The sequence below is a fragment of the Neoarius graeffei genome, chromosome 7, assembly GCF_027579695.1.
Source record: "Neoarius graeffei isolate fNeoGra1 chromosome 7, fNeoGra1.pri, whole genome shotgun sequence".
Taxonomy (NCBI): Eukaryota; Metazoa; Chordata; class Actinopteri; order Siluriformes; family Ariidae; genus Neoarius; species Neoarius graeffei.
The window spans coordinates 21,489,370-21,514,168 of record NC_083575.1 but is presented as its reverse complement, the minus strand read 5'-3'; the positions used below and the strand labels follow the sequence as shown (position 1 = coordinate 21,514,168).

Below are 24,799 nucleotides of genomic sequence, written 5' to 3'. Positions count from 1 at the left end.
TGAGTCCTGCTGAGTCCCGGTACGATGTGGGGGATCGAGAACTGCTAGCGGTCAAACTGGCCCTTGAGGAGTGGAGGCACTGGCTGGAGGGAGCACAACATCCATTCCTGGTTTGGACTGACCACAAGAACCTGGAGTACCTCCAGCAAGCCAAGAGACTGAACCCTCGACAGGCTAGGTGGGCCCTGTTTTTCAGTCGATTTGACTTCACCCTCTCATACCGCCCCGGCTCCAAGAACACCAAACCTGACGCACTGTCCAGACTGTTCTCTGCCACTAACAGGGAGAATGAAGTCGGGCCTATTATCCCTGTGTCCCGGATTGTGGCCCCTGTCCGCTGGGGTATTGAGGAGGCTGTCCGACGAGCCCAACGCCAGGACCCCGGTCCTGGGACGGGGCCACCAGGCCTCTTGTACGTCCCACATCAAGCCCGGGCCAAGGTTCTCCAGTGGGGTCACTCTTCCCCTCTCACCGCCCACCCGGGAGCTCGGAGGACCCTGGACTTCCTGAAAAGACGCTTCTGGTGGCCTAACATGGAGCAGGAAGTAAGGTCATTTGTCCTGTCCTGTGAGGTTTGCACCAGAACCAAGAACCCACGACAGCGTCCCCAGGGTCTCCTGCATCCTCTGACCATTCCCCGGCGTCCCTGGTCCCACGTGGCAGTCGACTTTATCACGGGTCTCCCTGAGTCACAAGGTAACACGGTCATTTTGGTCTTAGTTGACAGATTCTCCAAGGCCTGCCGCTTCATACCACTGTGCAAACTCCCCTCTGCTCTTGAAACTGCGAAACTTTTGTTTAATCATGTCTTCCGAGTCTTTGGTCTTCCACAGGACATCGTCTCAGACCGAGGGCCCCAGTTCTCCTCCCGAGTGTGGCACGGGTTCTGCAAGGTCATCGGAGCCACTGCCAGCCTCTCCTCTGGGTTTCACCCACAGTCCAATGGTCAGACGGAGAGGCTCAACCAGGACCTGGAAACCACCCTGCGAGGCCTGGCTATGGATAACCCGACATCGTGGAGCACCTGGCTGCCATGGGCGGAGTACGCCCACAACACCCTGCAGTCATCGGCCACCAAGCTGTCGCCATTCCAGTGCCAATTCGGGTTCCAGCCACCTCTGTTCCCGGACCAGGAGGAGGACGCGGGGGTGCCCTCGGTCAACCAATATGTGAGACGGTGTCGCAAGACCTGGAGCAAGGTCAGGAAGACCCTCATACAGACCTCCAGAACCAACCAGACTCAGGCCAACCGCCATAGAAGACCTGCACACGCTTTCCGCCCTGGGCAGCGTGTTTGGCTGTCCACTAAGGACCTTCTACTGCGGGTGGAGAACCGCAAGCTTGCTCCTCGCTACATTGGCCCCTTCAAGGTGGTGCGCAGGGTGAACCCTGTCTCCTACCGGCTCCAGTTGCCCCGGACTCTGAGGATCAACCCCACTTTCCATGTTTCCCTGTTACGGCCCGTACTGACGTCTACGTATGCCCCTGCCCCTAGGAACCCCCCACCCCCCCGCATCTTCCAGGGGCAGACTGTGTTCACTGTGAATCGCCTGCTTGACTCCCGCCGGGTCCGCGGCGGGTTGCAATATCTGGTGGACTGGGAGGGCTATGGTCCTGAGGAGCGCTGCTGGGTTCCTGCTCGGGATGTCCTTGATAAAGAACTATGTCGGGACTTCCATTCGGCCCATCCGGATCGCCCTGGGAACGTCAGGAGACGCTCCTAGGGGGGGGGTCCTGTTAGGACTAGGACTGTTTTGGCCTCTAGAGGCCGCTGTTATTTCCTTTTCATGTCGTGTTTATTTTGGCCTCTAGAGGCCGCCACTGTTCCTGTGTTTTGTGTTTGTGTTAATTGCCTAATTATCTTCACCTGTGTCCTTAATTAGTTTGTCTATTTATACCCCTGAGTTCAGTCCTCTTGTCACGGAGTCTTTGTGCTGTTATGTTTATCTCCAGTTTCCTTTGTACTGTGTTTTTTGATCTTCTTAGCTTTTGAATTTTTGCACTTTGCTTTTCTTTTGGATTATACTCTTTGGTTTTTTTTTGTCTTTTGTTTTGCCCTGTATATAGTGTATATAGTTTAAATAAACCTTTTGATTCTTTTTCTACTTCCGCCTCACGCCTCTGCATTTGAGTCATCCCCCTGGTGGCCTAGTGGGGGTTTGCTGGATTATCACACCAACGAACCAGGTTCGAATCCCAGCAAAACCCTAACACTAGAAGCTGCTGCACAATTGTGCGCCACCAACATTGCTGCTCATCTGCAGTTTGCTAAAGATCACGTGGACTTCAGCTCAGTCAAAACTTAGCCAGACACCAAAAAAGCAACAGGGCAAAGGATTTTGCAAGGGATTAGCGACAGGCTGCCAGGTCACTCCTTTGTGTGTAGCTGTCGCTGTTGATTTTAAAAGTAACTAAGTAAATTCCATAGGGAAATGAATACTTAAGTCTGAGTGAAAAATGCTGTGGTGAGTGTACAGTGTGGAAGAAGAGTCTGGAGACAGAAATCTTAGCACCGACCCACAGTTAAGCTCACGTTGGACTTCGAGAAGGCCTAGGACTATACATTTTTGGTCCCTCCTATTATAAATCAAAATCTGATTGGTTAATTCATCTGTCACTTCCTATATAAACACACTGCCATGGCCTTCTGTCCTGGCAATGAAGTCCTAACCAATGAGTGACCGGCTCTAAACTCTTCGCAGCCTAGAGACAACAAACAACAAAAATCTCATTGGATAACTCAATTTTAATGTTTTCAGGACAGTAACCCTTTCATTTCTGAAGCAAATTTGAAAGAAAGAGCCCAAATTAGATTTAAAAGAAAATAATTATAATGAAATTATGAAAGCAATTAACGAATGAAAGAAATTAAATATAACATTTGAAATGCTGATATGTTTGGGCCTTCTCTGAAGGCCTAGAAGGCCCTGACTGTTCTCTTCTGATGGGAACTGATACCAAAATGATTAACATGTGGAACACTTTATTTAGTTCCGTTCAGGTTTTTTTGTTGTTTAAGCTGTCAAGCTGGGTGGCACGGTGGTGTAGTGGTTAGTGCTGTCACCTCACGTCAAGAAGGTCCTGGGTTTGAGCCCAGTGGCTAATGGGGGTCTTTCTGTGTGGAATTTGCATGTTTTGTCTGTGTGGGTTTCCTCCAGGTGCTCTGGTTTCCCCCACAGTCCAAAGACATGCAGGCTAGGCTAATTGGTGGCTCTAAATTGACCGTGAGTGTGAATGGATTAGGTCACTGCCAAAAAGTGCTTTAGTTTTCGAGATACCCCTACCGGAGGTAGAACTAAACCAAACAATGTTTTTCTTCATCTTTAAGGTCTCCCATATATGAAATGGATTCTTGGATAAAAATATTTTGCTGCAAAGACTGTTAAATTGATAGATGTTGTTATACACCCCAAAACTAAAAAAGACCTAAAATATGGCCTGGCCGTATGGGACTTAAGACACATAAACTGCTGTAGAGAAGTAGCACAAGCTCAGAGAGCTTTAAAATTTGGCATGATTATAGTCAGGATGTTGCTTGACTTACTAGAAAAATTTGGATGTGAATATCTTGAAGTATGTCGCATTTAGAGACCTAGGAACACATACCTAAAATAGGCGGACATGAAAAAAATTAATATCAATGCAGAATGCTCTCATTTACTTTGTAGTTGCTTTGTCAGTGATGGTCATAGAAACATGTATGATGGCTTGTTGGAAAGACGAGGTTCTGCTGAATCCAGCAATACCAAACATGCCAATATAGCATGCATAATCTGGGCGCTGTATCCCTAAATGTATGAGGTGTCCCTAATGAAAGAAACACAAACACTGACATACTCAAGTCTCCAGTCCAAAGCCCATTATCAGTGGTAAGAATAATGTTGAACAATTCAATGATACTGCAAAGTAAGTTACATAAGGTAAGTACTGCTCTATATTCATGATATATTTAATAATAGTACATTTCATATGATGCATTTTATTAAAATTCACATAGAAACACAGATTGAAATTGAAAGATAACACATTGGCAATAACACACACAATAGACGAGGAGACAGGATTGTTATTTGGCCTTGAGCCTTTTAATAAAACTATTATGTCCAGTGGCCACTGCAAAACATTAATGTCACTCATTGTCATTGTCATCAACAACAAAATGGGTCATATTTGGGCACTCTGGGAATGGGCAAGAACAAAATTCAGTGCAGGTCAAGCCAAGTGAGAGACACTGGCATTTGCTGGCATCAATGCAGTTCCTGTCTTTACAGTACAGGTGGGTGATGTCTCGAACTTCTTTAGGTGCTGGTGCCTTTAGGAACATCACAGGTTCAATGGACCCATTTTCTCTGAGCCTCCATCCTCTACCAACTGGGTTCCAGAGCTGAGGCTTAGCTAGGTGGCTATGATGCCACACTGCTGCTTGATACAAGGCTCTCAACATGTGTTGCTGGAAAGCATCTTCTGTCGGGGGTAGACTTGTTGCTGATAAATCTGTGGTAGATGCTAGTGTGTACCTCAGTTCATCCAGGTTGGAACAAGGATGTCCATCCTCCTTTTTCTTTTTGTCATACAGGAGGAGTGCATACTTTCTTGCCACAGGCAACGATTCTTCCAGGCTTTCAGATAGTCCAAACTTAGCCATTTCCTTTAACTCACTTAGATGAGTCTTCAGTCTTGTGAAGGCAGTGGTTTTTCCAATTCTGTACAGGCTGCTGGTTGTATCACAACCTGTGAGAGCATGACATGCAGGTAAACACTCACAAATGTCTACTCCAAGATTCTGAGCAATCAAACAGACTGGGACGAATCTTTCTTTTAGGCCATGTCCAGAGTGCATGAATACTGCAGAGGATCCAAACATCCCTTTGCTTGAATAGTACACAAGCAAAACCAGTACATCTGCATCATCACTTTTCACAATGAGCTGAGAGTATGACTGTGCAAGGTGTATTGCATGTAACACCGGTCTAGTGTCTGCCTCCTCTTGGTCACTGTAAAGATCTGTCAAGCAGTCAATGCCTGACTTGCTGACCCTCTTGACCTCCTCACCATTTTCAAAGCCACCTGCTAAGATGACTGTATTCTCTGAAGAGATTCTCTTTGGCCCAGTACTGATGATATAGTTGCTGACAAAGCTACATAGAGCAGCCTTGTTCCCACTTATCCTCAGGTATTTCTTGTAGTTTGGTACCCTTGCTTGTCTGGTTATGTTAGTCTGCTGGTTTGAATGGTCCCTCTTCTTTGCCTTTCAAAATCTTTGATTGAGTGTTGGTCATATCTGTCAAACACTATAACCACACAGCTGATGCCTTCCTTTCCCATTAACGTTGCAATCCTTTGCCAGACACACTCACCTAGGTCATTGAAGGTCTGAAAGGCTGATTCATGGAGACTCTGTAAAAGAGCCATGCCATCAATGATATAATGCTGATGGTTCTTTATTGGGCAGCTGCTGTATCTCTGCTGTATCAATGACAGACTCCAGCTGCTTGGCAAGGTCAGCCTTTGCTGTTTTTCTCATTGTGCCATCATCATAAAACAAAGAAGGTGGGACAACAGCAAGTTCATGAGACATCACACTCTCCATGGACACCTCTCTTTGCTTGGACACAGCAAGTAACCTTCGAAAGAGGACATCTGAGTCCATGTGAACCTGTCTAGATGCACTGACTCCAACAGATATTTTCATGTCTTTGAAGGTTGCACACTGGTTTCTTTTCTTAGGCTCACAGAAGCTCTTTGTTCTTTTTGATTTTGCCAGATGTAGTTCAGTAAAGATGGTATTCTGCTTTTCACCATCTTGGAGGAAGCTTGAGAGCTCTTTTGCAACTTTCTCAGATGCAACCTGACCACTAGCAATGTTAATCAGTTCCTCTGGAATGCTATCAAGGTCAAAGGGATTCTGCCTCTGCTCCACAGGCTCCATTATCTTCTGTATGTCTCTCTCATCCCTGTCCATTCTGGATGCTCCATGCTCCTGGTGTGCTTTCGGGCTCTTTGAATCAGTGTCACAAAGCTCTTTCATGGCATCCACATATGCTGTGGTCACATGTCTTGTCATCTGCCATCTTGTGAGAGCTCCCTTTCGTAATGTGAAGCCAACAACTCCACCCTGACTCTTGCCTTCTCAATTGATGGTTTGCTCCAGTGCCTGGTCAGTAGCCACATAGTTGAAGCTTTGATGCTCAGACCTGCGAACAACAAATCCACCTTGCTGCATGAGTGTGTATGCCTCTGGTTGTTCGTGTTCATGAGCTTTCATTTCTGCAACATAGACTGGCATGTACTTGGCATAATTGGTCCTACCAGCGGCTCTGAACCAAGGCATAACTTCACACATGCAATTTAAGTGAAGTTGAAAGTCACCTTCATGCTCTGAACAAAAGATCAGAGCCCCATTTAGGAATGTTAACCAGTATGCAAAGGTTGCTGATTGCTTGATTCCCTCATTTGAGAACATCTGGATTTTATTTTGGATCTCATGTAGTTCAGTCTCTACCTCACCAATGAGCTATTGAGCAGTGGCCTTATTATTACCATGAAAAGCATGCTGTACATCTCTTAGGAGTTGCTCTTGCGCTTCAGTCATTGCACATTGGTTTATCAAGCCATGATTGCATGGGTTTCCAGAAGAGCCTGAACAGGGCCTCAGAGGCAAGCTTTATGCTTCTTACTCCTCTTGCCAGCTGTTTCCCTTGAAGCAACTGTCGAGCTGTTCCCTCTGCATAGACATCTGACTCTGTTAGTATGTCAACAAGTCCTCCATCACCATAGAGCTTTCCAATGCTTGCAAGGTAAGCCATTGTTATATGCATACCTCCCAATCTCAATGTGATCTTTTTCTGTAAAAGCGGTGGCTTGCTCCACAAGATCTGTTGACCCTTACTATAAATAGCGAGGTCTGCAGTCACAAGAATATGGTTTTGTCCCAGTTCATACCGCCTATGACTATAATCATGCCAAATTTTAAAGTTCTCTGAGCTTGTGTTACTTCTCTACAGCAGTTTGTATCTTAAGTCCCGTACGGCCAGGCCATATTTTAGGTCTTTTTTAGTTTTGGGGTGTATAACATCTATCAATTTATCAGTCTTTGCAGCAAAATATTTTTTATCCAAGAATCCATTTCATATATGGGAGACCTTAAAGATGAGGAAAAACATGGTTGGGTTTAGTTCTACCTCCGGTAGGGGTGTCTCAAAATTTTGGGGCCATTGTCACTAGCCTAGATGTTTGATTCTATGTGTCAGCCCTGCGATGACGAGGCAGCTTGTCTAGGGTGTACCCTGCCTCTTGCCCATAGTCATCTGGGATAGGCTCCAGCTTGCCTGCGACTCTGTACAGGATAAGCAGTTATGGATAATGGATGGATGGATAGATGATACTAAAATAGAATTTAAAAAGTTAATAAATAAGAGCACTAATAGATAAACTAGATTGTACTAAAATAAAAAAAAAAGTGGCAGAGCTGAAGTGTGTACAAGCATGACAGGTTCTCTGCATGCTAACTTCACTGCTCCATGTTTGTGAACTCCTCCTTAATGTTGGTGCAATTCATTGTTTTGTCAGTGTGTTCTTCCACTACAAGAACCGTCTGAGGAACTCAAGAACTTTCAGCATTTTCTGTTATAGTATTGTAGATCCAGCAACCGTTTAAGTTCTTGCTGCAGACTTGAAATGGACCCAAAGCCTGAAATTATAGTTTATTAAAAGAAAAAAAAAGGCTGAGTTACAGTGGTGCTTGAAAGTTTGTGAACCCTTTAGAATTTTCTATATTTCTGCATAAATATGACTTAAAACATCATCAGATTTTCACACAAGTCCTAACAGTAGATAAAGAGACCCCAGTTAAACAAATGAGACAAAAATATTATATTTGGTCATTTATTTATTGAGGAAAATGATCCAATATTACATATCTGTGAGTGGCAAAAGTATGTGAACCTCTAGGATTAGCAGTTCATTTGAAGGTGAAATTAGAGTCAGGTGTTTTTAATCAGTGGGATGACAATCAGGTGTGAGTGGGCACCCTGTTTTATTTAAAGAACAGGGATCTATCAAAGTCTGATCTTCACAACATATGTTTATGGAAGAGTATCATGGCATGAACAAAGGAGATTTCTGAGGACCTGAGAAAAAGCGTTGTTGATGCTCAGCAGGCTGGAAAAAGGTTACAAAATCATCTCTAAAGAGTTTGGTCTCCACCAATCCACAGTCAGACAGATTGTGTACAAATGGAGGAAATTCAAGACTGTCGTTACCCTCCCCAGGAGTGGTCGACCAACAAAGATCACTCCAAGAGCAAGGCATGTAATAGTTGGCGAGGTCACAAAGGACCCCAGGGTAACTTCTAAGCAACTGAAGGCCTCTCTCACATTGGCTAATGTTAATGTTCATGAGTCCACCATCAGGAGAACACTGACCAACAATGGTGTGCATGGCAGGGTTGCAAGGAGAAAGCCACTGCTCTCCAAAAAGAACATTGCTGCTCGTTTGCAGTTTGCTAAAGATCACGTGGACAAGCCAGAAGGCTATGGGAAAAATGTTTTGTGGACGGATGAGACCAAAATAGAACTTTTTGGTTTAAATGAGAAGCATTATGTTTGGAGAAAGGAAAACACTGCATTCCAGCATAAGAACCTTATCCCATCTGTGAAACATGATGGTGGTACTATCATGGTTTGGGACTGTTTTGCTGCATCTGGGCCAGGACAGCTTGCCATCATTGATGGAACAATGAATTCTGAATTATACCAGCGAATTCTAACGGAAAATGTCAGGACATCTGTCTATGAAGTGAATCTCAAGAGAAGGTGGGTCATGCAGCAAGACAATGACCCAATTACACAAGTCGTTCTACCAAAGAGCAGTTAAAGAAGAATAAAGTTAATGTTTTGGAATGGCCAAGTCAAAGTTCTGACCTTAATACAATCGAAATGTTGTGGAAGGACCTGAAGCGAGCAGTTCATGTGAAGAAACCCACCAACATCCCAGAGTTGAAGCTGTTCTGTACGAAGGAATGGACTAAAATTCCTCCAAGCCGGTGTGCAGGACTGATCAACAGTTCCTGGAAACATTTAGTTGCAGTTATTGCTGCACAAGGGGGTCACACCAGATACTGAAAGCAAAGGTTCACATACTTTTGCCACTCACAGAAATGTAATATTGGATCATTTCCATCAATAAATAAATGACCAAGTATAATATTTTTGTCTCATTTGTTGAACTGGGTTTTCTTTATCTACTTTTAGGACTTCTGTGAAAATCTGATGATGTTTTAGGTCATATTTATGCAGAAATGTAGACAATTCTGAAGGGTTCACAAACTTTCAAGCACCACTGTAATTTAATATCAAAGTACATTGTAAATCCAATGCTTGGCAAACACTCATGTTGTGGCATGAGAATCTGTATTCCCCTCTTGACATTGAAATAAATTTAACAGATTTGCTCCGGTCAAAATCAGTTTTCTTTTCAGGATTACATTTTCAATGACTCCTCAGTGTGCTTAAAATGCAGTGCCTTGCAAAAGTATTCAATCCTCTTATAAATTTGTCTGGATTACAAATGAAACTTCCACAGGTTGTTCCTGCGCGTATATTTATTGCAAAATGGTACTAAATTTTCATATTCAAAATTCATTATTTGTCAGCAGATCTTAAAATTAATAAATCAATAAACTGCATATTCAACCCCTTCAGATGAGTATTTGCTAGAACCACCTTTTGCAGCAGTAACAGATATTTAAGTCTGTTGGGGTACAGTGTCTTGCAAAAGTATTCATCCCCCTTTGTGTTTGACCTTTTTTGTCACATTACAAGCTGGAATTAAAATGGATTGGGGGGGGGGGGGGGGGGGGGGTTAGCACCATTTGATTTACACAACATGCCTACTCCTTTAAAGGTGCAAATTGTTGTTCTACTGTGACACAAACAATAATTAAAATGAAAAAACAGAAATCTGGAGTGTGCATAGGTATTCACCCCCCCAAAGTCAATACTTTGTAGAGCCATCTTTTGCTGCAATTACAGCTGCAAATCTCTTGGGGTACTGTGGGTGGTAAAAGAGAGCAACTGGACTTGTTTGAAGATTCTTGAAGACATTTCGCCTCTCATCCGAAAGGCTTCTTCAGTTCTTCAGAACTGAAGAAGCCTTTCGGATGAGAGGTGAAACGTCTTCAAGAATCTTCAAGCAAGTCCAGTTGCTCTCTTTTAACACCCACAGTTTACCATGACCTGGATGACTGAGAATCTTCACAGACATGTCTCTTGGGGTATGTCTCTATTAGCTTAGCACAGCTACTGTAGCCAATGGGATTTTTGCCCATTCCTCAAGGCAAAACTGCTCCAACTCCTTCAAGTTAGATGGGTTGTGTTGGTGTACAGCAATCTTCAAGTTATATCACAGATTCTCAATTGAATTGAGGTCTGGGCTTTGATTAGGCCATTCCAAGACATTTAAATGTTTCCCTTTAAACCACTCCAGTGTAGCTTTAGCAATATATTTAGGGTCATTGTTCTGCTGAAATGTGAACCTTCATCCCAGTCTCAAACTTCTGGCTGACTCAAACAGGTTTTCCTCCAGAATTGTCCTGTATTTAGTGACATCCATCTTTCCTTCAGTCCTGACCAGCTTTCCTGTCCCTGCAGAAGAAAAATATCCCCACACCATGATGCTGCCACCACCATGCTTCACTGTAGGAATGGTGTTCTCACGGTCTTGGGTTTGCGCCACACATGGCATTTCCCATGATGGCCAGAAAAATAAATTTTAGTCTCATTTGACCAGAGAATCTTCTTCCATGTGTTTGGGGAGTCTGCCACATGCTGTTGGGCAAACTTCAAACGTGTTTTCTTATTTTTTTTCTTGAAGCAATGACTTTTTTTCTGGCCACTCTTCCATAAAGCCCCGCTCTGTGGAGTGCATGGCTTAAAGTGGTCCTATGGACAGATACTCCCATCTCCACTGTGGATCTTTGCAGCTCCTTCAGTGTTATCTTTGGTGTCTTTGTTGCAGCTCTGATTAATGCCCTCCTTGCCCGGCCTGTGAGTTTTGGTGGGCAGCCTTCTCTTGTCATGTTTGTAGTGGTGACGTATTCTTTCCATTTTGCTAAAATGGATTTAATGGTGCTCTGTGGGATATTCAAAGTTTGAGATTTTTTTTTTAATAACCCAACCCTGATCTATACTTCTCCACAACTTTGTCTCTGACCTGTTTGGAGTGCTCCTTGGTTTTCATGTTGCTTTCTTAGTAGTGTTGCAGAGTCAGGGTCCTTCCAGAACAGGTTGATTTATACAGACCTCATGTGACAGATCATGTGACACTTTAGTTGCACACAGGTGGATCGTAATCAACTAATTATGTGACTTACGAAGTGAATTAATTAATTAAAACCTTCATTGGGTTACTCTAGTGCTTTCATGTGTGATAGAAATATATGTTTGTTATGCTTCAAAATGGTACAGGCTGGTCTGATTGCTACTTGTTCTTGAATCTGGGACAGTCAGGGCAGGCTGTTCTGATTGCTACTTGTTTTGGTTAGTTCCATCCTTGACATTTATCTTCTCTCGTACATTCTGCTCTCTGCTTAATGAAGGTTATGTTGACTTCTTTTCATAAGACTATGCTCATGATGGGTGATGAAATGGTAAATAATGTCTCTCTTTCATACAGTAGTGTAGTTTAAACCAGTGATGTAATGCTTCATCACCCATTTATGTATTTATGTTATACATAGATAACTTCACTTTGTCAATTAAATCATCATCATCCAATCACATAGCTACAACACACTCTTGAATGTGTGTATATATATATATATATATATATATATATATATATATATATATATATACGGTACTCATGTTTGTCCTACAATAAACTGAGAAACATCTCTGAGCAGCCATGTCTGTGTCAGTGACTGTTTGCTCTCTGATTGATCTATGAGGCAGAATCTCTTAGGTGGCAGAGGTCTACATTCCCAGATCATACTTTGTCAATTCAATCTCTTTCAGTACACACAGATCAAAACCTAACAATATCGTGGTTTTTGAGCAATGGTTTCTTTCTAACCACCCTCGCATACTGTCCTCAATTATGCAGAGCTCTTGAAATGGTTGTCTGGGGGCTCTACTCCACTCTTAACCACTGGACTTTGCAAGTCCTTCAGAGTTAAGGCCAATTTATGCTGACAATGCAGTCCTCGCAGATGGCGTCGCAGATGGCGTCTGCGTAGCCCCCCCCTTCGCAGACACTCTGCGCGCACCTCCCAAAAATTGTGACCACCGCAGAAGCCTCGCAGACAGCGTCGCAGACAAGAGGGCTCTGATTGGTCCACTCTACATCCGCTGTACACGCACTTCTGCTTCCCTACTTTCCCGGTTTGGTTTGTTTTCACTACCGCCATTTTTAAAAACACGAGTGAAGATGGAGCAGCACGAAGAGCGGTTGATCGAGGAAGTGAGGAAGTACGTACATCTATACGACTCCAGTTCTAGTCATTATAAGTAACCGGAGGATAAACACTCCACTAACCACACCCACCAACTACTCCTAGCGATTTCGTGACTTTGCGCCCCCTTGCGTTGTGGCGGTGAATAACATCGCGCACGCCTATTACTCCCCGCTCAACGATAAATTACAACTGTCTGCGAAAAGCTATCTGCGAAAGCCTTGTCGCAAGAGCATGCAGAGGCCCTACTGTTGGACTCACTGTGGCTTCCTTCACCAGTCACTTGTTTTTGAGCTGATTTTTTGAGGTCTTACCTAGTTAGTGCTTGGGTGGTGTGATGTACTGTAGCTTCCACTAGAGGTCTGCGTGGGTCGGATTTTTCAGTCCCTCTCCCGCCCGCGCCCGCATTGTGCAGTCCCGCTCCCGCCCGCGCCCTCAAAGAATTATGATTTTCAGTCCTGCTCCCGCCCGCGCCCACAAAAAAATTATGATTTTCAGTCCCAGTCCCGCTCCCGCCCGCGCCTGCCATATTTTGTCCCGCAAATCCCGCCTGCAAATCCCGCATGATGCAGACGTTTGCGTTATTTCTCAGGAAAGTTCTTGTCTTGACACAGCATGATGGTGCCCCGCCCCCTACTTTGAGTGGATTTGAGCATAAATATCTACAGCTCACGTTCACATTTGTTATTATTTACCTTGTTTCTGAATTCAGCATGTAGTGTCTCTAATAATAATAATAATAATAATTAGGGCCCGAGCCCTATAGGGCGAAGGCCCTATTGTTCTTGTAAGAGTTCACTATTATTATTCTTCCGTCTTCTTCTTCTTCTTCTTTATTTTTCTCCGCTGTTGGGCCATTTTCGGGGCGCTTGCCATGGGCGAAAACGCACCAAATTTGGCACCAGTTCCGAGAATTGCCACCGCTACTCAGAACCAAAAGCCCAAACTTGGCCGGGGCTCAGGGCCTCTATAGCGCCCCCTAAGTCGTTGTGATTTTGGCCTCCCGCATTAAGGTGCCTGGGTGCCGTGTAGTTTGTAGTGGTGGCATGCCATTTGGTACGCATATGTATCTCACTAAGCCGGACAAAAATGTAATGCCAATGCATTAGCCACGCCCAACAGGAAGTGAGGTAATTTCACTTTTGTGCGAAATGCATGGCCACGAAGACGGCGCAACTCCTCCTAGACCGTTCATAGGAATGTCACCAAAATTGATACACGTCATCTACAGACATGGCTGACAAAAGTTACTAAATACGTTTCACGTAGGATAAACCGTTCAGAAGTTATACGTCAATCAATTTTCGATGCAAAATTTTACATGCTTAAAAATTCATCACAAATCTTCTGATTGCTCAAAACTGCTCATACTTCACACGCAAATCACTCTTTGGGCTTCTGACATGTTACCCAATTTCTGTGATATTTCGCCACTGGGGGCGCTATTTTTGGGCAAAAAATCCAATCTTTCCTCAAATTTGGTCAAACTTCACGGCCACCCTCTTACTACCTCCCATGTCATGTATACCACATTTTGGGAATTTTCGTCCATGGGGGGGCGCTGTTTTTGGCCGACGCAATTGCTCCAAAACGGGTTTTTGGTAAATAATTCCATAATGCTTTCCCTTCACACCACTACCTTGTGATAGTACGTTGCTGTTGTGGACACTTATTTTTCCAACTCATAATCGCTCATGTACAGCATAGCGCCACCTACTGACATGGGAAAAACCAAAAAATTTATTATTCAAAAATCTATATCTCATCTTCTATTTACTCAATTGTCATCAGACTTCATACCCAAACTCTTCATAGCTCACCTGACATATACGCCAAATTTTGTGCACTTTCGCCCCTGGGGGTGCTGGTTATGGCAAAAATGATATTGCAGCTTCTGATTTGTCAAACTTGGCAAGCAAACTCTTTACAAGACCCTTATTGGGGCGCTTGCCATGGTCGACAACGCACGAAATTTGGCTCCTTTTTCTTAGACTGCCACCGCTACTGAGAACCAGAAGCCCAGATCCAGGCGGGCCTCAGGGCCTCTTTAGCGCCCCCTAAGTCGTTGTGATTTTGGCCTCCCGCATAAAGGTGCCTGGGTGCCATGTAGTTTGTAGTAGTGGCATGCCATTTGGTACGCATATGTATCTCCCTAAGCCGGACAAAAATGCAATGCCAATGCATTAGCCACGCCCAACAGGAAGTGAGGTAATTTCACTTTTGTGCGAAATGCGTGGCCACGAAGACGGCGCAACTCCTCCTAGGCCGTTCATAGGAATGTCACCAAAATTGATAGACATCATCTACAGACATGGCTGACAAAAGTTCCTAAATAAGTTTCACGTAGGATAAGCCGTTCAGAAGTTATACGTCAATCAATTTTCAATGCAAAATTTTACATGCTTAAAAATTCATAACAAATCTTCTAATTGCTCAAAACTGCTCATACTTCACACGCAAATCACTCATTGGGCTTCTGACATGCTACCCAATTTCTGTGATATTTCGCCACTGGGGGCGCTATTTTTGGGCAAAAAATCCAATCTTTCCTCAAATTTGGTCAAACTTCACGGCCACCCTCTTACTACCTCCCATGTCATTGTATACCAGATTTTGGGAATTTTCGTCCATGTGGGGCGCTGTTTTTGGCCGACGCAATTGCTCCAAAACGGGTTTTTGGTAAATAATTCCATAATGCTTTTCCTTCACACCACTACCTTGTGATAGTACGTTGCTGTTGTAGACACTTATTTTTCCAACTCATAATCGCTCATGTACAGCATAGCGCCACCTACTGACATGGGAAAAACCAAAACATTTATTCTTCAAAAATCAATATCTCATCTTCTATTTACTCAATCTTGAGCAAACTTGATACGCACACTCTTAACAGGTCACCTGACATATCTCCCAAACTTTGTGAACTTTTGCCACTGGGGGCGCTGTTTTCAGGCAACAATTTATATCTCGGCTTCTGATTGGTCAAACTTGATCAAACTTGACACAACAACTCTTCATAGGTCCCTTGACATGTATTCCAAATTTGGTGAACTTTCACCAATGGGGGCGCTCAATGCGCTGTAGCAGTTGCAGGAGAGGTGTTTACAATCATGAGGCACCAGGAGTATGTTGTTTTGGTTGCCTTAAACACACATGACTTGTGGGGGATGGGTGGGCAGTCGGTAGCAAGTGTTGTAGCGTTACATACAGACTAATAGATGTCTAACAGAAGACAATCCTATGTAGCTATAGCTTGGTGACTGATGAGGTAAATACATTAATTTGGTTGGGAAGCCATGGCATAAAATGTTCTGTCCATGACAACATCTCAGCGCACCGTGTACTCTGTGTCCAATTCTGTGCTTTGTCGCCATTGTGGGAGTAATGTCTCTTGCCGAAGAAGCTGTGGAAGGTATTTCGCGGGGACGCATGCCCCCGCCCCCCTTGGCCGCTGGCGCGAGGGCCCGTCGAGGCCGCTTGCGGCTTTAATAATAATTAGTGCTGTCAAGCAATTAAAATATTTAATCGTGAATCGCACATTTTTATCACATGAGAAACCATTGTAATTCTCTGATCAGCATAAAAAAGTGAATGGGCTTGCTTTGTACCAATGGTGGTGGGTGGTTTTTTTTTTTTTTTTGCAAAGCAGAGCTAGTAAGAGAAGTGAATTGATTTACAGTACTGCTTTAGTTAGTCTACAACTCTAATCAGAGAGACAGGTTACACAGTGACGGTAGGCTTGACTCAATGCTATCCCAGAAATCCTTCCTGTAATATGCAAATTTGGCCGCCTCTGATTGGACAGCCAAATTTGCATATTACAGGAAGGATTTCCATGTCCCAACAGCCAGCCGCTGTGTCCGGGGATCAGGTCATTAGAGTGATCAAAGGTTTTCCCGTTAGGGTGATCAATGGCAAATTTAAGATGCCATTCCTCACTCAATCTGGCAATCTGACTCTCTCTGCAAATTTAGGCATCTTAAAATGTTTTTATTAATGCCAAATAAAATATTCAGTACAAATTATAAATGATAGACATAAATTAATAATTTATAAATTTTATTTCAAACACGTTTTTAGTTAGCGGGACTGCAGCTTATCACCGCTCCCGCCCGCGCCACATATGTGCACTCCCGCTCCCGCCCGCGCGCGCATATGTGCACTTCCGGTCCCGCCCGCAATGAGCTTTCAAAATTTGTCCCTCGCCGCACTGCTTTGCGGCGGGTCCCGCGAGTCCCGCGGGACTCCCGCGGGAGTGCAGGGCTCTAGCTTCCACTTCCTAGCAGAGCTTACTGGGATGTCCAGCCTCTTGGATATAATTTTACACCCTATTCCTAAGTAATGGAGTTCTCTACCTCTTATCTTTTACCTTCGGTAATTCTTAAAATGTTCCTTAGTCTTTATTTGTTACACTGCAAAAAATATCTTAAGAGAAAATATCTTTAATTTGGCTCCATTTATCTAATATTTTTATTAGAGTATTAAAACTCAAATATACGATTATTTAACTTACTTTTTGATGCTTTTACTCATTTCAAGCTTTAAATTTTCTTTTCTATTGGCAGATAATTTTGTGAATTTTAAGCATTAAATTCTAGAAAGAAGCAAAAATGATCTGCCAATAGCATAAGAAAAATTAAAGCTTGAAATGAGTAAAAGTGTCTAAAAGTAAGCTAAATAATCGATTTGAGTTTTAATACTCTTCTAAGAAGTATTAGATAAATTCACCCATAGTAAAGCTATTTTCTCTTAAGATATCATGTTTTGCAGTGTACTCCTTTCCTTCTGGCTCTGAACTGACAGTTCAACTGAGGTGGTTCTTCAGTAAGAGTGAGCCGTTTTATATAATTGGCCTTCACCTGTGAAATAGTCAAGTCAATTGTGTCCACCTTAAAGGGCATATCACGGGTAAATTCAGGAGCAAGATCAATGTAATTCTCCTATTTTATATTAAACTTTGGTCAAATAACTGTCACATTTTGCATTTTGTGCAGTTTTTTTAACTTGTGCAATACCAGAAAAATTCAGTTGAAATTAAGCCATTTGAGGTGAATTGGTCCGCCTCTGAAAAAACTTGGTATTTGGATTTCCCGGCAAACATTGATTTTCGTCACGTGCGGGACGCCTCCTTCTGAATCCTATGTCAGCGCTGGTTTGTTTGAGAAAACGACCTGGTGGTTTTCTGCAAATTTCTTCAACGTTATCACGTAATTATTAAAATGGTTAACAGATGTATCGTAGGAGGGTGTAGCAACACCAATCTTGATGGGATTAGTACTCATCGTTTCCCACATTGCGCTCAGGTGACAATTCCATATTTCAATGCAAAATCGCTAGCTGCTAAACTTGGTCTACACAGGCTGTGCACTGAAACCATGCAAGCTCTCACTGCCTGCTGGCGCTTCCGCAGGTGACTTCACGAATCTGGCTCCAGACTCCCTTGGGATTTTTCCAGACACGTTTTGTTATTTTTTTTTTTTCTGCTGTAGACAGATGGCCTTGTGCAAAATTACCCTTCTGGATAAGTGTGTAAAGGGACATTCTTTCATATTAAAAAAAACCTAATTTGGTCCTGGATATGCACTTTAAGACACTATATTTCAGTTGGAGCTTCAGGAACCTGGAGGGAGTGAATGCTAATGCAAGCAGTGTTTTATAGTTTTTGATTTTTCTTTGAAATACGTGATCAATAATTAATTTTGACTGAAAATTCACTGAAAAATAAATTTGCAAAAAAACAAACCAACAAACAAACAAACAAAAGGGTGCTCTGAGAGCACAATATCTACTGTTAAAAAAGCACAAGCAATACAGTTTAAAGGACACACTATTGTCATGTTTTCCCCTTTCCACCTGTATGTTTTTTAAATATTGAATAGTCCTGTGTCACTTTTTATATCTCGTATTTATTCTTTGACGAGACTTGACTTGTATTAGTGACATTCTTGTGAACGGCTTATGATCTTTTCAGTTAATGTACAATAAGTTGTGTGTAGGGAGCAGGAAATTGTTTTGAGAAATCATTTCCCTAAGCAAAGTAAGTAAGGTTTAAGGTCATTTTCACAGAGAAATATAGTTTAATGTATTCATGGTTTATTAATTTTTATGTTATGGTTAAGAACAGTTTGCCATCTACGCTATAATCACAGGAAACAGATCTCAGAATGGCTGACTAGACATCGTCTGAGTTGTGTTAATAGAGATGAATGAGTGAATATCTCTGTCTCTCTCTCTCTCTCTCTCTCTCTCTCTCTCAGGTTCACGGAGTTCCTGGAGCCATTTGAAAGAGTTATTCAGCCTGAAGAGCTTTGGCTCTACAAGAACCCTCTGGTAGAATCGGATCTCATCCCCAAGAGAGTCATGTTTGTAAGTCAAGTTTTTGGTTTAACGTGCTGGGAAAGTGTTTTTATTGACCTTTGGAGAGTGTCTGTCTTTATTGCCCTGGATCTATTGAATGTCAGAGTGTAGGAAGGCACAAAGATCAGAGGCAAAGCTCCACTTGGAATTCACAAATCAGGAAGGCTACAATCCAAACCAGAAAATAGCTGTAAACGCAGGAATTAGGAAACAGGAAGAAACAAGAACAAAAAGACTTAAAAACGAGTGAACCAGCTTAAAAATGCAGTTAAGACATGCAAAATACACTGTATTGGGGAACTCTCTCTGCTTTCACTCTCTCTCCTTAAATAGGGCACGGTCACTGGGGAAGACACACAAACACATTAATTAGCATCAGGTGCAGTGATTCTGCCACCTACCTTCCCTGACTCTGCCCTCCGGTCACAGACCGACGCTTGACCACGCCCCCGCTGCCACATACCCCCACCGCCCGACTCAGGCCGGGCGGCCGTCCGGCCTGCAGCCAACTCCCCCCTTGACGGGAGAGGAAGTCGGCCACGACCATCCACGCGCCCCTCCAGTGGCTCCACCGCATGAAGGATGCCAATGCGCGGATCACCCGTTGGTATCTGGCACTCCAACCCTTTAACTTCAAGGTGATCCACAGGCCGGGGGCGCAGATGGTCGTGGCCGACTTCCTCTCCCGTCAAGGGGGGGGGGAGTCGGCTGCAGGCCGGACGGGGGTATGTGGCAGTGGGGGCGTGGTCAAGCGTCGGTCTGTGACCGGAGGGCGGAGTCAGGGAAGGTAGATGGCAGAATCACTGCACCTGATGCTAATTAATGTGTTTGTGTGTCTTCCCCAGTGACTGCGCCCTATTTAAGGAGAGAGAGTGAGAGCAGAGAGAGCTCTCTCCCCAACCAGACGACTTGTGTGCGTGCGTGCGTGTGTGGCTGAGAGAGTAAAATTTTGCACTGAAAAGTGAAAATAAAAGAGTTTTGTGAACTCAGTTCTGGCCTGCCGTCCTTCTGTGCTCCACCCACCCATACGAACTGTCACAAGATCATATAAACAAGGAGTCTTGCCGTGTCCTGAGGCATACAAGTCTCAACCATTATGAAGGCCATGTGAAGCGTTCCAAAACACAAAAAAGTATAATGTACATATATTTGTATTTGTTTAGAACACAGTTCATCATGAATAATGTATTCATATTTGGTTATGACCCTAATACACAATATACGCTATGTGAAATATAATGCCATAATTAAACAACCTTTCCAGATTGCTTGAAGAACACCATCACATTTCACAAGCATGAGACTGACTTATAGCAAGTTTCTCCTATAATAAAGGTCAGCTCTTGCTGATTCTCCATAAACATTTGCATCTGCCATAGCTGGTTAATAATATCTGGTGGCACAGTGTACGACTATTTTAAGTTATGCATTTTGTTCTGACTTTTTAGAAAAACAAGATGCCTGTGATAGCATTGTGCCTTGTGGCGTTCACAAACAAGCCTGATGTAAACAGCAAAAGGTCACATCTAAAAATGTTTAAATAAGAAGTCTTAAACCCACTTATTAAATATAACAATTACAGCTCCCTCAGAGCCACACTACATAATAAGTTGTTCTTTATTGATTATTGTGCCTCAAATTAATTAATTTGATATACTTTGAGGATGTCATCTCTACTTGGTAATTGGTGTGATATTGGGGGTTGTGATTAATTTTAGATTATTGTGAAGGTGTTTATATACTAATATATATATATATATATATATATATATATATATATATATATATATATATATCTCATCTCATTATCTCTAGCCGCTTTATCCTGTTCTACAGGGTCGCAGGCAAGCTGGAGCCTATCCCAGCTGACTACGGGCAAAAGGCGGGGTACACCCTGGACAAGTCGCCAGGTCATCACAGGGCTGACACATAGACACAGACAACCATTCACACTCACATTCACACCTACTGTCAATTTAGAGTCACCAGTTAACCTAACCTGCATGTCTTTGGACTGTGGGGGAAACCGGAGCACCCGGAGGAAACCCACGCGGACACGGGGAGAACATGCAAACTCTGCACAGAAAGGCTCTCGTCGGCCACGGGGCTCGAACCCGGACCTTCTTGCTGTGAGGCGACAGCCTTATATATGTATGTGTGTGTGTATGTACAGTGGTGCTTGAAAGTTTGTGAATCCTTTAGAATTTTCTATATTTCTGCATAAATATGACCTAAAACATCATCAGATTTTCACTCAAATCCTAAAAGTAGATAAAGAGAACCCAGTTAAATAAATGAGACAAAAATATTATACTTGGTCATTTATTTATTGAGGAAAATGATTCAATATTACATATCTGTGAGTGGCAAAAGTATGTGAACCTTTGCTTTCAGTATCTGGTGTGACCTCCTTGTGCAGCAATAACTGCAACTAAATGTTTCCAGTAACTGTTGATCAGTCCTGCACACCGGCTTGGAGGAATTTTAGCCCATTCCTCCGTACAGAACAGCTTCAACTCTGGGATGTTGGTGGGTTTCCTCACATGAACTGCTCGCCTCAGGTCCTTCCACAACATTTCCATTGGATTAAGGTCAGGACTTTGACTTGGCCATTCCAAAACATTAATGTTATTTTTCTTGAACCATTCTTTGGTAGAATGACTTGTGTGCTTAGGGTTGTTGTCTTGCTGCATGACCCACCTTCTCTTGAGATTCAGTTCATGGATAGATGTCCTGACATTTTCCTTTAGAATTTGCTGGTATAATTCGGAATTCATTGCTCCATCAATGATGGCAAGCCGTCCTGGCCCAGATGCAGCAAAACAGGCCTAAACCATGATACTACCACCACCATGTTTCACAGATGGGATAAGGTTCTTATGCTGGAGTGCAGTGTTTTTGTTTCTCCAAACATAACGCTTCTCATTTAAACCAAAAACTTCTATTTTGGTCTCATCCGTCCACAAAACATTTTTCCAATAGCCTTCTGGTTTGTCCATGTGATCTTTAGCAAACTGCAGATGAGCAGCAATTTTCTTTTTGGAGAGCAGTGGCTTTCTCCTTGCAACCCTGCCATGCACACCATTGTTGTTCAGTGTTCTCCTGATAGAGGACTCATGAACATTAACATTAGCCAATGTGAGAGAGGCCTTCAGTTGCTTAGAAGTTACCCTGGGGTCCTTTGTGACCTTGCCGACTATTACACGCCTTGCTCTTGGAGTGATCTTTGTTGGTCAACCACTCCTGGGGAGGGTAACAATGGTCTTGAATTTCCTCCATTTGTACACAATCTGTCTGACTGTGGATTGGTGGAGTCCAAATTCTTTAAAGATGGTTTTGTAACCTTTTCCAGCCTGATGCGCATTGACAATGCTTTTTCTGAGGTCCTCAGAAATCTCCTTTGTTCGTGCCATGATACACTTCCACAAACATGTGTTGTGAAGATCAGACTTTGATAGATCCCTGTTCTTTAAATAAAACAGGGTGCCCACTCACACCTGATTGTCATCCCATTGAATGAAAACACCTGACTCTAATTTCACCTTCAAATTAACTGCTAATTCTAGAGGTTCACATACTTCTGCCACTCACAGATATGTAATATTGGATCATTTTCCACAATAAATAAATGACTAAGTATAATATTTTTGTCTCATTTGTTTAACTGGGTTCTCTTTATCTACTTTTAGGACTTGTGTGAAAATCTAATAATGTTTTAGGTCATATTTATGCAGAAATATGCAAAATTCTAAAGGGTTCACAAACTTTGAAGCACCACTGTATACACAACCCCAATTCCAAAAAAATGGCACAAAGTAAAAATTGTAAATAAAAATGGAATGCAATGATGTGGAAGTTTCAAAATTCCATATTTTATTCAGAATAGAACATACGGTAGATGACATATTAAATGTGTAAACTCAGAAAATGTATCATTTAAAGAGAAAAATTAGGTGATTTTTAAATTTCATGACAACACATCTCAAAAAAAGTTGGGACAAGGCCATGTTTACCACTGTGAGACATCCCCTTTTCTCTTTACAACAGTCTGTAAACGTCTGGGGACTGAGGGGACAAGTTGCTCAAGTTTAGGGATAGGAATGTTAACCCATTCTTGTCTAATGTAGGATTCTAGTTGCTCAACTGTCTTAGGTCTTTTTTGTCGTATCTTCCGTTTTATGATGCGCCAAATGTTTTCTATGGGTGAAAGATCTGGACTGCAGGCTGGCCAGTTCAGTAACCAGACCCTTCTTCTATGCAGCCATGATGCTGTAATTGATGCAGTATGTGGTTTGGCATTGTCATGTTGGAAAATGCAAGGTCTTCCCTGAAAAAAACATCGTCTGGATGGGAGCATATGTTGCTCTAGAACCTGGATATACCTTTCAGCATTGATGGTGTCTTTCCAGATGTGTAAGCTGCCCATGCCACACGCACTAATGCAACCCCATACCATCAGAGATGCAGGCTTCTGAACTGAGCGCTGATAACAACTTGGGTCGTCCTTCTCCTCTTTAGTCCGAATGACACGGCGTCCCTGATTTCCATAAAGAACTTCAAATTTTGATTCGTCTGACCACAGAACAGTTTTCCACTTTGCCACAGTCCATTTTAAATGAGCCTTGGCCCAGAGAAGACGTCTGCACTTCTGGATCATGTTTAGATACGGCTTCTTCTTTGAACTATAGAGTTTTAGCTGGCAACGGCGGATGGCACGGTGAATTGTGTTCACAGATAATGTTCTCTGGAAATATTCCTGAGCCCATTTTGTGATTTCCAATATAGAAGCATGCCTGTATATGATGCAGTGCCGTCTAAGGGCCCGAAGATCACGGGCACCCAGTATGGTTTTCCGGCCTTGACCCTTACGCACAGAGATTCTTCCAGATTCCCTGAATCTTTTGATGATGTTATGTACTGTAGATGATGATATGTTCAAACTCTTTGCAATTTTACACTGTCGAACTCCTTTCTGATATTGCTCCACTATTTGTCGGCGCAGAATTAGGGGGATTGGTGATCCTCTTTCCATCTTTACTTCTGAGAGCCGCTGCCACTCCAAGATGCTCTTTTTATGCCCAGTCATGTTAATGACCTATTGCCAATTGACCTAATGAGTTGCAATTTGGTCCTCCAGCTGTTCCTTTTTTGTCCCTTTAACTTTTCCAGCCTCTTATTGCCCCTGTCCCAACTTTTTTGAGATGTGTTGCTGTCATGAAATTTCAAATGAGCCAATATTTGGCATGAAATTTCAAAATGTCTCACTTTCGACATTTGATATGTTGTCTATGTTCTATTGTGAATACAATATCAGTTTTTGAGATTTGTAAATTATTGTATTCCGTTTTTATTTACAATTTGTACTTTGTCCCAACTTTTTTGGAATCGGGGTTGTGTGTGTAAAATGTGTGTGTGTGTGTAAACATCCGAGAAACTACATAGTCCAGGCAAATAAAACTGAACAGGCTTAATGTTGAGCAATATAAGATTTATTCCTCAAAATTTGAACAAGAAATTCAAAGGTATGTGGATTCCATGAACGGTTTCACAAATTTTCAATATTCGCGAACCCGCTTGACCGTCTCTTCCGATGCTGGTGGTGGTCCAGATCCTTTTGCCCTGCACACACAGCTTTCCTCTTTGAACTTTTTGTGCCGTGTCCAAATCTGCATTGTAGTTGTTGCATTTTTAGAGAATTCTCTCATTAATGCACACTGCACAGTCTTGTTCGACTGTGTTCGAGCGTACTCTAGCACACAAAACGTCTTTTCTTTTCCTGTGAATGGCATTTATATACCTAAAAAGATAAAAACAAAAAAACATTAAACATAAAATTTTGACCTGTTTCCACACATGCTGTTAAAATTTGAGGTCAATTGAACGAGAATTGGCAAAGTTAATAGATTTTGAAATTATATAAAATTTTTGAAACACCCTCTGTGTGTGTGTGTGTGTGTGTGTGTGTATATATATATATATATATATATATAT

General features: G+C 42.7%; 1 protein-coding gene across 1 annotated transcript in view; it reads left to right on the top strand.

Moving 5' to 3' along the window:
- Positions 1–24,799, top strand: part of plpp4 (phospholipid phosphatase 4) — a 378,904-nt gene that overhangs the window by 210,151 nt on the left and 143,954 nt on the right. The window contains exon 2 of the mRNA XM_060925399.1: positions 18,709–18,817. Within this exon, the coding sequence (XP_060781382.1) occupies positions 18,709–18,817 (109 nt within the window). The remainder of the gene's footprint in view (positions 1–18,708; positions 18,818–24,799) is intronic.